Source organism: Lethenteron reissneri, chromosome 25 (assembly GCF_015708825.2).
Source record: "Lethenteron reissneri isolate LAM-NWPU_2019-01 chromosome 25, ASM1570882v1, whole genome shotgun sequence".
NCBI lineage: Eukaryota > Metazoa > Chordata > Hyperoartia > Petromyzontiformes > Petromyzontidae > Lethenteron > Lethenteron reissneri.
In genome coordinates, this window is record NC_083803.1 from 7,646,864 (window position 1) to 7,660,371 (window position 13,508).

The window sequence follows — 13,508 nt, forward strand, 5'->3', positions numbered from 1 at the left end:
TCCTTGGCCATTCAACGGCATTGATTGTAAACTGCTTTGGTGCCACCATTCATTGGTTGTGATGGGCAGCAGTTGGCTATGTGCATCAATCTTTTCCATTCCACAGTTGCAAAGAAGCTAACCAAATACCAAAACAGCCATGCATACTGTAAAAAATAAAGCACTGCTTTGTGTCAGCATCATGGTCAAAATTTTCCACGTTTGAAAATGTCCTCATCAGCTACATAACTGGAAAACAGCAATGTTTGCCCCTCCTGCGAAAACTTAGCAGGACCCTCCCGAATGAGTTTTGAAACTCAGTGAGGCGGCGGCTTTCCTGGATAACCAAGAATAATAATAATGGTAAATAATAACCCCAGTAAACCCCGAAACAAATTCCTGCGGAGGGAGTTGGTAGGAACGTTGGGTTGCTCGGTCAATGGCCAGGGTCAACGGCGGCGTGGTGTATTCCGCAAATATGCTCGACAGCGAGGGCGGGCACAAGCCGGCGTGAGTAGGTTAAACGTTGAGTTTTATAAGGGCACGACGGGGTGACCAGCCCCTCCCCACCTACCCAGCCCCTCCCTACCCAGCCCCTCCCCACCCAGCCCCTCCCTCCCCACCCAGCCCCTCCCTGCACGACGGACACAATAATCCCCTGTGGGCTGGTGTAACCAGGAGGTTCCTACCAGTATCAGTTTATATGCAGTGTATATAGTGTGGCACATGTCGTGAGAATTCCCTTGAAGGCGCTGCTTTAGTGTGCGAGTCAGCCAAGAGCTCAAACCTGCTGAAGGCTGGACTCGGCCTCGGCAATCTGACTTCTCCATCGCTGCTCTTCCGCCTCCACACTTCCCTGCAGCTGCTTCAAGATGCCCTCCTGAAAAAAACAAAGCCAAGCTTCAAAGTGCAACCCCTGCGGTGTGATTACACAGTTGTTTTCCAACATTGCCATCCGAACATACCCAAAACGACTTGCTTCTGCTGCATGAGATGAAAATGAAAGTTGCGCATTTATAAAGATTTAATTTCATGGTATGATTTTCCCACGTTATTATTATCAAGAATCTCATGATTCACCCCCCTTGTGATTTAATGAAGTCATATCTAAGAATACTTTTTTTTGCTATTTTGTTAAACATAGAACCTATAGTGGACGCAAGCTGCACATTAACAAATTATATGTAAAAATAACGAAAATCTTTTCGTTAATGCATACTTCAAACCAACGAAGTCCATTTTAAATGGTGAATAAATACATCCTTATAAATCTATTCATAAAATGTAATTAACTTATTTAATATTCAAATAATTGTGACAGCTACAGTGAAAGGTAATTTATAGAATATGAACTGTGAAACTTTGACATATCGACATAAAATACCCAAACCAATGCATCACAACCCAGTTCCTAGACCTGTGTGGAAAGGGTATCAAGTGTGCAGGACCTGACCAGACTCACCGTGTCAGCCAGCACTGCTTTGTACTTGTCACACTCGGACTGCGCATGTTTGCGTGCCTGGTCTGCCTCCTCGAGCTGTTGCGTTAGCTCCTGAAGGACACCCACAGACAAAATTTATCTTACCCCTCAGCGTAAGAAATCCGCAGTGGCGTCCAAAGAAGCAGATGTTTATTTTTACGTTTAATGATGCTCCTTTTCAAGACCCCGACTGAGGCTTCGTGGCAGTTAGAATGTTGTTACGTGTAGAGCAATGACTCAAGTCTGATACTCATGAAAAACTAAACATTCACAAATTTCCCTCTTCATATGGCGACTTTATTATTTTTTAAAATATGTAATATTTGTGTAACGAAATCTGTATGAAGTATTCCATTGGTTAAATTGATATGCAAGCAAGGAATCATTATGAGACAAGTTATAAATGAATATCCGAGAGACACCACTGCAGTTATCGCACCACGGATGAGGACCCAGCTTCCTTTTGCTGCTTGAGGCTCTCCTCTGCGAGCTTCTCAAACTCCTGCAGCCACTGCTTCAGCTTCTGCATGCACACCAAGGGTTAAACACACACAGGCCGAGTTCTCCATTGTTCAAGGGTCAAGAAGAGCATCGGGTTGTCCTTATGAATAGCAACATGGTTTACAAGGAGGCACACGACCACATACCATTGACTTTAAAGCTCTCATAATTTTGACGATGGCTGCTTGCGTTGTGGCCGAAACGTGGTGAGAATTATTTTATTTTATTATGTTTTATTTTTATTATTTTATTACTTCCCTTCTACGTGACTTTACCGAAAGAACCAAGAAGATGAAGGTCTCCCTCTGTAGGGGTGTTGATATTCATTAGCACCTTCTAGAGGGGATCAAATGAAACAATATTTACCCTCTATTTTGCTTGGGCCACATTGGTCAACAAATAATTCCTGTATTACTCCCTTGTATTCCTGGGCTATTCTCATAGGAATTATTTGCATTTCTGCTGTATTTATAAGTTGAACAATGAGAACACCCTGTCATAAGAATGTGGAATTTCCCACAATGTCACCAAGCTCTGAAAAGGAGATTAGCACTACCCCATGCTCATGAGCAACAAAATAGATATTTTACATTGAATAACAGAGCTGGACACTTCACTGCCATTTGAATACCATGGCAATCATGGCTATAGCAAACACTGACATGGGCGTCTGAAACATGAATTTACGTGCTACATCATTACCATGACCATTTTTTGTTATTTAAAAATTAAACACAAGTAGGTAGTGCTTCATAGCTCATGAATATGAAATGGCAGTCAGATTAGCACTGGGTTACACTATTGAGTATTATTGCACTGGTGTAAAAAGACAAATTAATAATCAACTAAGAATCACGACTGTCCTTTTTCATTCAGAATAGAACCTCACATGCACGTTGCTAAGCGACGGACTGCCTGATACACGCGGTTGGATATTACAATAATATATGCCGCCCTATTGCATGTTTTTTCATGTCCTGTGCAATATGCCCTACTACTGGAGATAATGTACTTATAACCTGGCATAAAAACCAGCCTTTCCAGGTGTTTCAACAGGGAAAATGCGAACGTATCAATTATGTTGTTCCCATTACCAAACAATGCATCATTCTTGATATCTGAAAATGTGAAGGTATCAATTATGTTGTTCCCATTACCAAACAATGCATCATTCTTGATATCTGTCATTTTCCACAATGCAATGTGTCACACAAATGCTTAGCAAATAAATGGTTGAGTAAATATTGAAATCATTTTAACTCGTAGAGAGTCCAATTTCATCCAATCAATGGCAGCAACTGGTCATAAAAAAACAATAAGCTGTAGATTGTTTTCTTTGTGGAACGTTTCACCTCCAGTAAATAAAGGGGGGCATCCGTGTAAATATGTACATGTAAGTTAAATACAAATTGTCCCCTTCCTGACACAGAATGATGGATATGAAAACTCTAAACCCACTTCACACTAAAATAGAGTACTATATTCACCGGCGTTACAGCAGGTATTCCAAAAGATTGCACGTTCCTTTTTGACCACAGACAATTACTCAGCATTGCAATATTACTTTGCTTAACAAAGTGTAGGAGTGTAAATAGACGCATATCAGTGTTACTGCTTCAAGTAGAACATTGTGCATTAAAGTGCAAGATACACACCGCTATCAATTTCCTGTAATGCAATGTTCTATATACATAATCAGGTGAAATCCCATTATGCTTGAATTGGAATGCATGATTTATACAAAATATACTGCATAAAAAACACGTTCGAATATATATAATTAACATCGAGATTTTCCATGGTGGTATGTTAGTTTTTAACAATTTTATAATTCGTGCTTGTTCAAGACGGGGACACCAGATTTTGCAGTGTGCATGGGTAGGACGACGGATACACGTGCCACACAGGGCATCAGCTGCAGTGCAATGATGCACCACAACCCTGCGCTATACCGTCTCTGCAGGGACTGGCACGGTGGGGAAGAGATTCTGAAGCGTCTCCCGTGTGTGCCGCTCGATTTCCTCCATCTTCTTCTCCAGATCCTCCTGTGCAAGACGACAAATCACATGACTTACATACGCTCATGACAAACCACAAGCACTTAATACATTACTCGTAGGCTTTATGCATAACATGCAGCAAAGGAACATGCAATGTGTTTATAATGGTAAAAGTCAACGAAAGCAGGGTAGATTTGGGACGGAGAGATAATGTCTGTATTCTTTTAAGTCTTAAGTTGTGAAAATGTGACTTTGCATAATATATACTCTTGAATGGGCTTCTGAGTAAATGAAACAGACATGCTTGAAACTGCTTTATAGTGAGCTTAAATAAAAAACTACATCGAAAATAGTAAGTATTATTGCCATAGTCACCATTTTAATATATAATATATATCTTCTTGGTTCTTTCGGTAAAGTCACGTAGAGGACAGCAGCCGTCCTCAGGTGAAGAGGACGGCTGCTTGCGTTGTGGCCGAAACGTCGTGAGAATTATTTTATTTTATTATGTTTTATTTTTATTATTTTATTGCTTCCCTTCTACGTGACTTTACCGAAAGAACCAAGAAGATGGATCCCTGCAGTCACGAAAGCTTTAAATCGAAATATAATATATATATTAAAGTGTGAGAAGAAACAATATAGTGGTCCATTCATTTACATTTACTTGCCAAATTATATTTATTTAAAAACCGATCTGCACAATTGCAGCATAATTTCTACACTGTTATGGAAAACTAAATTCGAGGACAACGTCTGGAGAGGTGGGCATGATGGTTCATTAGTTACACAGGCAAGAAAACCACCTTAGCAGTCGAGCTTGCACTGCTCAGCTGTTCTGCTGAATTGACAGCTTCCATCGCTTTCCAGTTTTTCTCTCGCAGATCCTGTTTTAGAGAAGGCCACAATCTGTGACTATTGTAGAGAAATAAGCACATTCCAAACGCCATGCATTGCACGCGGTTGCGCCAAGGTTAAATGAAAAAACACTTTTAGTTTTGAAGCGTTAAATAAAAAACATGCCAAGAGTGCAAATGAATGCAAGGCATACAGAATAACTGCCAGAGTACAGTCAAGCTAGGTAGCAATACAATGGATAAAGTAATTCTATGTGTTCTGTACGCACCAATGGCAGATATTATTGGAAAATGCATTTGTTTGTAGCACTAGCCTTAAATTAAAATTACAGGCACAAAACAGTAGGCAGAGGGTGCTGAAGAGCAAAAATATGCAAGACACAATGTGGCACGCTGTCGTTAAACCAAGGCGGGAACCAATGCATCGATCGATGTAGATTACTCAGCCCATGATACAAGCATTTGTTGAGTGTAAGAATCGATATTTTTTTAAATTTGTATGTGCTTTATGTCATGGGTTCAAGAGACCATTGCAGCAGATAGAGGACATATTCCCCACAATGTGAAATAACCAATTCTTGAATCAGATGGCGACCTTGAAAGATGACAATTCATCAAATTGGCTGGCGAGGGGGGCGAATCGTTACACACCTGATGAAAGGACCAACGATGGTGGGGACACATTCTGAACATTAGTTCATGCGTCTTTCCCAAATTCAGAAAATCTCATGTTAACATTTAGCAGACAAGCATTACCATTATTACTACGATGCTTGTTTACTCAGGGTCCTGCCAAGTCTTCACAGTAGAGGGCAATGATTGCTATATATAATCCAACTGACTAATTTGCAGGGAATTTTTCACATTTGGGAAACTTGGACCACCATGTCACTGGCACAAAAGGGCCTACACTTAAAAATGGTGCAACGGGATCGTTGAACGTCCACTGTGAAGCAGAGAGCTCGTACCTTTTGGCTAATACACCCGAACCATGAACCTCTGCTACAAGAAGTGAACGCACTCCTGTTCGGCCACGTCACCTACATGACTAAATAAAGGAGACCTCACGAGTTTACCACCCCCCCCCCCCCCCCCCGAGATCCTTTCAGGTGAAATATCTGCCAAGCAGTGGCAAGTCTCTTACATTGTTCTTCTGCTTCTGCTGCTCGACACTCTCACTGAGCAACAGCACCTGCTTCTCAAACGCGGCCAGCTGGTCGTCACGCTCCTTCACCCTGCCACACAGTCATGTTTCGTTTCAGCGCACCTCCATTAGAAGCTCTCTCGCAAGCCCACATCAATAAATCACTGCCCACTTTACATGGAATATTTTCCTAACACGAACAGTTCAAAGTTCCAACCAACGTACAACTAAATAATTGCATTTAGCCTTTATAAGTGCAAGTGGCCTGTGTGCAGTGATGCTTCTGCTTGTTCTCTAACATTTGTTTTAAAAGGATGTTGAAAACATCATTAGGTTTTATTATTTTCTTAGCATTTTAGGCAGCATGTAATGTTTAAGTTAATGCTTTTTCAGCTACAATACTTTCCAAACAAAAAAGTTACCATCCATTAAGAAAAACAATATTACAGTTACTCATAAGCACATTAATGTAATGCTTTAATTAGAACTAAGAGCTGAATAAACAAATACAAGTCTTCTAAAATAGAAAAAAATGTGCTGAAAACGTTCTTTCTTTTTACTTACTGAGTCTGCAGCTTCTGAATCTCTTCCATGTGAGATTCCTAAAAATGGAATACAAACTGTTATTGTATTTTTTATTAAACACTATAAGAAAGCTTAATTTATATGAAAAAGAAGATGAATTCGCAATTACAGGCAAGCCTATAGTTTTGCAGAAGTATGATGGGTCACCAACTACTAATCGTGATGAAATGAATGAGACTCTACAACGAAGCAATGGAACCAGAAAATCCCTTGGTAAAGCACTTCTACCAAAGCTGCTCCAGATACCTGTCCAGCAAACGGAGTCAGAGATTCTTGTAGAGTTTCTAAGAGATTTCTTAGGGTATCATTCTCCTCCTGCAACTCCTTGTGTATAAATGTATTTGGCAAAGAGAAACAGCATCGCATTTATATTTTAGTATTTCACATTTAACATGATAGTGTTGAACGTTTCACTTACAAGTAAATGATAAGCCTCTTTGAAGGGGGCAACAATCAATCGCATGTAAGTATGCTCAACCATTTTTGGATTGTCAAATATATAACATGACGTACACGGCATACAAAAATGATTTGGATTACAACCTAGTTTGTAAGTAAGCAAATCGAAAACATTTTACATTAATTATACATTGGATAGACAGTACCACCAGAGTTCCATAATTAAACTATTTAAGTTAAACTATTTTTTTTACATGGTAAGGGCCACTGTGCTACATCGCTCTTTTTTTACACGCGACCTGGCCTCAAATTATAGCCCAATTAAGTGGCTTATCATGTAGAAATTTATAGCAGACAAATACTCTAAATGGATGTTTCTAAATATGGAGAAAAAAACGGAGGACCTGGATAAAAATCCACACTCTTACAGGGAGAATATACTAATTCCAAACATAGGCATCAAGGTTTGGATCGAGCACACGACCTACAGTACACCAGGCCAGGTAGTTAACACCATTTTCTAGTGAAGACCGAAAATTGTTGGTGTTTACTAGGGGAAAATCTATCACATGTACAACAAGCACAGTTTCTCACAAGGACAAATAAAGATAATATTGAAACCAACTGAAAATAAAAAGCAACTTCAACATAATGATGAAAAAAGTAGAGTTTAAAAAACGTAATAATTAATCGCAGGTTCAAAACACTCAGAGGGGCCACAGATGGCAGTGGCACAGACCTTAAGCTCACTGATGACACTGGCGTCAACGTTCTGGCTGGGCTCCTTCTCCTGGCTCGCACTGGCTTGCAGCAGAGCTTCCACAGAGCAGATCCTCTCCTGCAGCTGCTCCTTCTCACCCTGGCTGCTGGCCAGCTCTGCGCGCAGGCCCTCCAACTCGCGCTTCTGCTGCTCCGCTTGCTGCTCCGCCGCCGACAGCTTTCCCTGCACCTCTGTCGCCACAAAAGTGGGAAACGCACACAGGCAAAGTCCCGAGCACAAAATAAGTCTTCATGCACCGACACTTTAGAATTCCTAGCAGCCATACCGAGTAGCAGATTTCAAACATATTAGTGGTTAACATAGCCAACAAAATCACAGCATTCACATACATGACAAGAACAATGTAAGCTTTGGTTTGGAAAGCAGCAAATCAACCAATATTCCCAACGAATAGAAAAAAAAGTATTTTATATTAATGTAGAGATATATACCTCTATGTTATGACGAGGAAATATGTTTCAGGAGCTTTCCTAGCTTAAAATAAAATATATATGTGCAATTTCAGATAATGTATACCATGATTGTCTTCTCATGACCTAACCCATGAAGTATGCACATAAATAGTGCACTGAAAAATGCTTTCTAAGGAAATTATTCGAAGCAGCTTACTCAAACAGCACCCACGCCTCTTTAGATATATCCATGTAAGGGTGCATCCATTGGGGCGATTAAGACAAAAAATGCAACGTTGTCAGTCAAGACCTCTGGTTGTAAGGTCACAGCAGGTCATGAGGTGACATCACAGAAATGATGAGCAGTGTGCACCCTGAGGGTGGATCAGAGTGCTGAGCTGGCATCACAAAGATATAGAGTTTTAATTCAAGAAGCAGCTGCCTTTGTTAATCCAGGTTTTCAAGTTGTGTGAGTTGATGGTCTCAGCCTAGTCACAAATGAAGGCAGAGAAAAAACTCCATCACAAAAAAAATGATTCTGCACTTAATGTAACTAAAAATCTGAATTAAAAATATAAGTTTGACTATCAGGTGAACATTACTCAGCGGCAGGGCAGGTGGAAAAGTATTACTCCTAACACGGATGAGACATTACTTAAAACTTATCTGAGAGGTAGCGCTGTTATATCTGCTTCTGTGGGCCATTATTCTCCATTATTAAAGGGTTGCACTGCTCTGTGAGAAAGCCGAATGGATCTCATGACAAAACGCCAATAGCCCTATTGGTATGGGACTTGGAAGGGGAAAACAGTGTGCATCCTGTGAGTGGGTTGCTGTGTGCATAGATAAAACTCACAGGCAGGACCATGGGCTGTTGTGTGCGTGCATGTACACAAGCAGATGGGGACCTATGGTTTGTTGTATGTTCTATTTAAAGACAAAGAGCCCTTGGTACAGACTTCAACAGGCTGTTGGGGCAAGTGCTCTTAGTGAACGTCAGCACATTACACGAGGGGGTGAGTGGCCCAATACCAATCCCGGCCGCCTTTGTCTTACCAGTGGCAACGTTTACACACAGCACCAGGTACTCATTTAAGGCTGAGTTGACCTATGGCAGGCTCAGAATCTGTTCAAATATTAGCCACTGTTATTGGTTGTGGCTGTGAATTGAACTTGGGTCACTGGGTTCTTAGCGCAGTTGCGATAACCACTGCGTCATCGAGTGTGCACACAGACGTGGGGTGACCCACCACCGGACTGCTGCAGTGAAGATTGCAGCTCTGCCTTGCTCTTCTTGATGTCATCAGTCAGGCTGTCCACATTGGCCTGGGCCTTGCGCAGCTCAGCCGCCACTTCGCTCACACGCGACTGCAGTGTGCTCACCGACTCCTGCTGTTCTTTCTGTCTCAACCGATACACACCCAATATTGATGAAACCAGTATCCCAATCGAATTCTGACTCCTGCATGTATCACAATGCCAACACTTGTATCTCACACACAACAATTGTAATTTGAGTTTAAATGTCGATGATCTGGACAAATAATTATTTACGCTATTTATGTATGTTGAACTTCTTTCGCTCTGTACGTAATGTATTTAAGCAAAAGCAGTTTCAGGAAGTTGCAATTGTTACATACCTTACATTCAATTAAAATATAACGATAATTTTTTGTGCTACACATTGTAAAGAAAAGTATCCATATCAGTATTTGTGAATGAATATAAATAACTGATAGACAATTTTGAAAGTGAATTGGCCATATTTTCTAAATAACAAAAACAAACGATACATAAGAAAAGGTTCAACAGCATCAATGGAAACACAATCAAGAGGCCAACGAAACTTTCATGACACTAGCCTCAAGGCTAAACAGACTGGATGTAAAATAAATGTAGGTGCAAGGGGCACACATAGCTACGACTCATAGACGTGGCCCATTAAACAAACCTTGAGCTGAGCGATCTGCTGCTCGTAGCCAGCAACGGTTTCCTTCTGCTTGTCCTCCTTCTGCTGGCTCATTGTCTTGTCATGCAGCTCCTTGGTCAGCCGAGCGCAATCCTGCCGCAGCTTTGCCAGCTCTGCATTGGCCCTACAATGCACACAAACAACTATATACTAACGACCGATATTATGTGGCATAGATTATATAGACAGATGGGCAGTGTTCTCAGTGGACTGCATGGGCATACATTATTTAAATTTTTTTTTCATTTAATGAATTCAAATACTTTAAGGTTCAAGTAGCTATGTTTAAAGGATGTGACAACACAATAAAGGAGAGTATGTATAGCACTTGTAAGAAAACTATTGTCTGGCTTGATGATGATTTAACATTCTAGTGATGTGAAGAGTTTATACATTTAGAAGGCACAGCTAAATCGGAAAACTTTTTAAAGACTTTTTATGATTTTGTTGGTTTCCACACTTAGTACCCTTGCTCATAAGTTCCTTATTTTGGGATTATCCCCTTCTTTGATGTAATGGTGTAATTATTGTACAGCACTTTTAGATGCAATTGTATGAATTAAACATATGATTCTTCTATATTTATGTATTTTTGTGTGTGTATATATAGTCTTCCACAAATAACTTAATATTAAGGAAAAGGACTGTACACATAATTTAGTCAATGTTACAATAGCCTGAAGGCCTTACTTGCTATCCAATTGGCTGGTCGAGTTGGTGAGTGCCTCCCTCAGAATGGTGTTGTCCTTGCGCAAGTTGGTTAGGCTCGTATCCAGCTCCTCCTGCAGCTCTCGCACCTAGAGCCCAACACAAAAACAAAGATCCCCCTATAAGCTTAACAGACTGTTGGGGCAAGTGCTGTTAGCAAACATCTATGAACGCCAGAACATCACACGAGGGGGTGAGTGGCCAGCACCACGCCTGGCCGCCTTTGTCTCCCCTCGTGGCGATATTTTTACGCACCACACCAGGTACTCATTTGAGTTTGAGTCGACCTAGAGGAGGCCCAGGACCGGTTCAGATAATTGTCACTGGTGTTATCCGTGAGCGGGAATCGAACTCGGGGCCGCCAGGTTCGTAGCGCAGCACACTAACTGCTACACTACCGCTCCCCAACATACACACATACACAACACCATCGTGATCACTACCCTTTTCACAACCATCAATCATCAATGGCATCCGTGCATTTCATAGTATGATGGCTTCAGTGCTGAAAAGGTCCATCAACTGTAGGTCCCCCCCTCTGTGTTGTGGGTGGCTAGCGAGAGTAATTCTCAAGCTGTGGCACATCATGCATGCCGCATACAATCAGGCATGCCGCATACAATCAGGCACCAGAGGAAAAAATTGCTGTTTTCTTTGCTCAAGGTTTGTGATGCTTTTGTCCTGACTATTTTCTTTCTTCTCACTCGACTACCTTCCCTCAGCCACTTTGGCCCGCCTCATTCACCTGCGATTTCCAGTGAGGTATTTCACTCGTTATTGCTTCCCAGTTTATACCACTTGAGATGAAGGATTTTAAGTTTCTCTTACAACCACATTAGCTTGAACAACACTACGGAAGCAGTTTCTTTTGCCAAGTACAAAACACTCAACAGTTATCCATGTGTGTACACACACTAGATACATGTGTTTGGAAGTACTTTTTATGGGAACAAACAATATGTTTGGATCACTTAATGAGCCAGATTTTCCAAATTGACTAAGAGCCAGTGAGTTACGCCAAAGATGTCTGCCAATCAAGTTTAATGACCCCTGGGAAATTAATTTATTGAAATGAAAAATAAATTTTGCAGCCCATTTTCATGTCACTGAAATAAAGATTGTCAAAATAGTCACAACTAGTGCCATATATATTATCTGATTATAAAAGGTAAATATAAACCAGTGTTATTGAATTAAATGTCAACTTTTAAACATGGTCTGCTGCATCCATAATTATAAGTATCATTGTGCAATTTTTACTATCACAGCCAGAGCTCCTGTTAAAAAATAATAAATTACTATTAGTAGCCAACACGTTCTCGTAAGTCAAGTTATACCTGATTAAGATGGACCAGCAAATGGCAGAAAGCAATAGCATGTGGGCACGGGTGCTTTGACTCATGTTTATGGAACCTGTTGATGTTAATAAACAGATACGGTTGTCTCGGAGACTGCATGTCACGCATGTCATTTGCAAAGACATTCTGAGAACAGACACAGGAGACATTTATACAGCAGCATACATGTTTACAACCACTTATATACAAACACCAACTTTTAAACCTAGAGAATGCAACACTGCACAAACACATCTAAACTCCAACAATAGGATCAGACACTAACATGTGGTATATAAACACTAGAACATGTCTAGCATGAATATAGAATGGTGAATATAGACATATCCATCAAGGTACTAAAGCACTTTTAAACATGTCCTTCTGAAGAAAGAACATCGCAACATTGTGCTTACCAACATACCCCCCCCCAAAGTGCACACAGGAAACCACATGAACCAAGAACATAGCTGGAAGTGATGAATAGATGTTTCCATACCCTGATACTGCACGGTCAGGATTGATCACGATTGTGTATATTTTAAGATGCAGAAATTATTTTTTATTGCAATTTTTATTCACCAAAACCGTCAGCACTTTTTGCACATTAAGTTTTAACGACAGCTATTAATCGGTGCACAAATCATAAATGGACTGCAGGAGAAATGCTCAATGTTGCCAGACAGAAATTTGCTCGGAAATAAATAACATTAAATGCTCCCCATTGCATCACAAAAACACTTAAATTGTCATTTCAATCACTTAGGTGACTGCAAGCCCTCTAATAGATGTACTGTGGTGCACCAGACAGCACTGTTACTAACATCTAACGGCGCAGCGCAGCATGTGAAATTGTGCTATGCATTGGCTATCCCGCATGCTAAAGTATATAGCTGCAAAAATGTGAACTGATATTCATTGGTGTGCTAAAAAAACAGAAAATTTGTTTATATTACTAGTGTGACAGACATTAACTCCACATTATACTATTGCATTCTCATTCATATTGACTGTTTCCATGAGGAATAAAGGTATGGATGCAGCCCTGAAATGTCTTCCTCGTGTCACTGCTGAGTCTCCAAAAAAGTTAGAGAGTCCCTCTCGAGGGTAGTTAGCCTACTCTTTCACACTGGCCAGACATCTTGAAAGAGGTAGAAGTACTTATGCTTTACCTTACCACCCACGACCTGCTGATCAATACAGTGGATTGATTATTTTGTTTAGAATGTTACTAGGACATCACAGACAGAACATATCCAGGAAAACTCAGTTGCCTTTACATCTACATTCACAGCACACAATTGAAACACTGGTTATCTAAAGTATTGAGGCCAAAACACACATTCAAGTAAGCAAAATTAATGTGCTGCCTGCGA

The 13,508-nt window shown here is 40.6% G+C and overlaps 1 protein-coding gene across 7 annotated transcripts in view; it reads right to left on the reverse strand.

The window, feature by feature from the left end:
- The window catches only part of RRBP1 (ribosome binding protein 1), a 34,776-nt gene that overhangs the window by 6,526 nt on the left and 14,742 nt on the right, over positions 1-13,508 (reverse strand). For 4 of the 7 annotated variants that reach the window (XM_061559159.1, XM_061559157.1, XM_061559152.1 and 1 more), the window contains exons 7-18: positions 10,778-10,884; positions 10,070-10,211; positions 9,369-9,519; positions 7,685-7,896; positions 6,793-6,870; positions 6,526-6,563; positions 5,962-6,052; positions 4,767-4,847; positions 3,913-4,005; positions 1,899-1,982; positions 1,442-1,531; positions 767-859 (exon numbers count right to left, since the gene is read on the reverse strand). In XM_061559159.1, coding sequence (XP_061415143.1) covers positions 767-859; positions 1,442-1,531; positions 1,899-1,982; positions 3,913-4,005; positions 4,767-4,847; positions 5,962-6,052; positions 6,526-6,563; positions 6,793-6,870; positions 7,685-7,896; positions 9,369-9,519; positions 10,070-10,211; positions 10,778-10,884 — 1,260 coding nt within the window. The remainder of the gene's footprint in view (positions 1-766; positions 860-1,441; positions 1,532-1,898; positions 1,983-3,912; positions 4,006-4,766; positions 4,848-5,961; positions 6,053-6,525; positions 6,564-6,792; positions 6,871-7,684; positions 7,897-9,368; positions 9,520-10,069; positions 10,212-10,777; positions 10,885-13,508) is intronic. The other 3 variants (XM_061559155.1, XM_061559156.1, XM_061559158.1) reach the window with 3 other exon arrangements.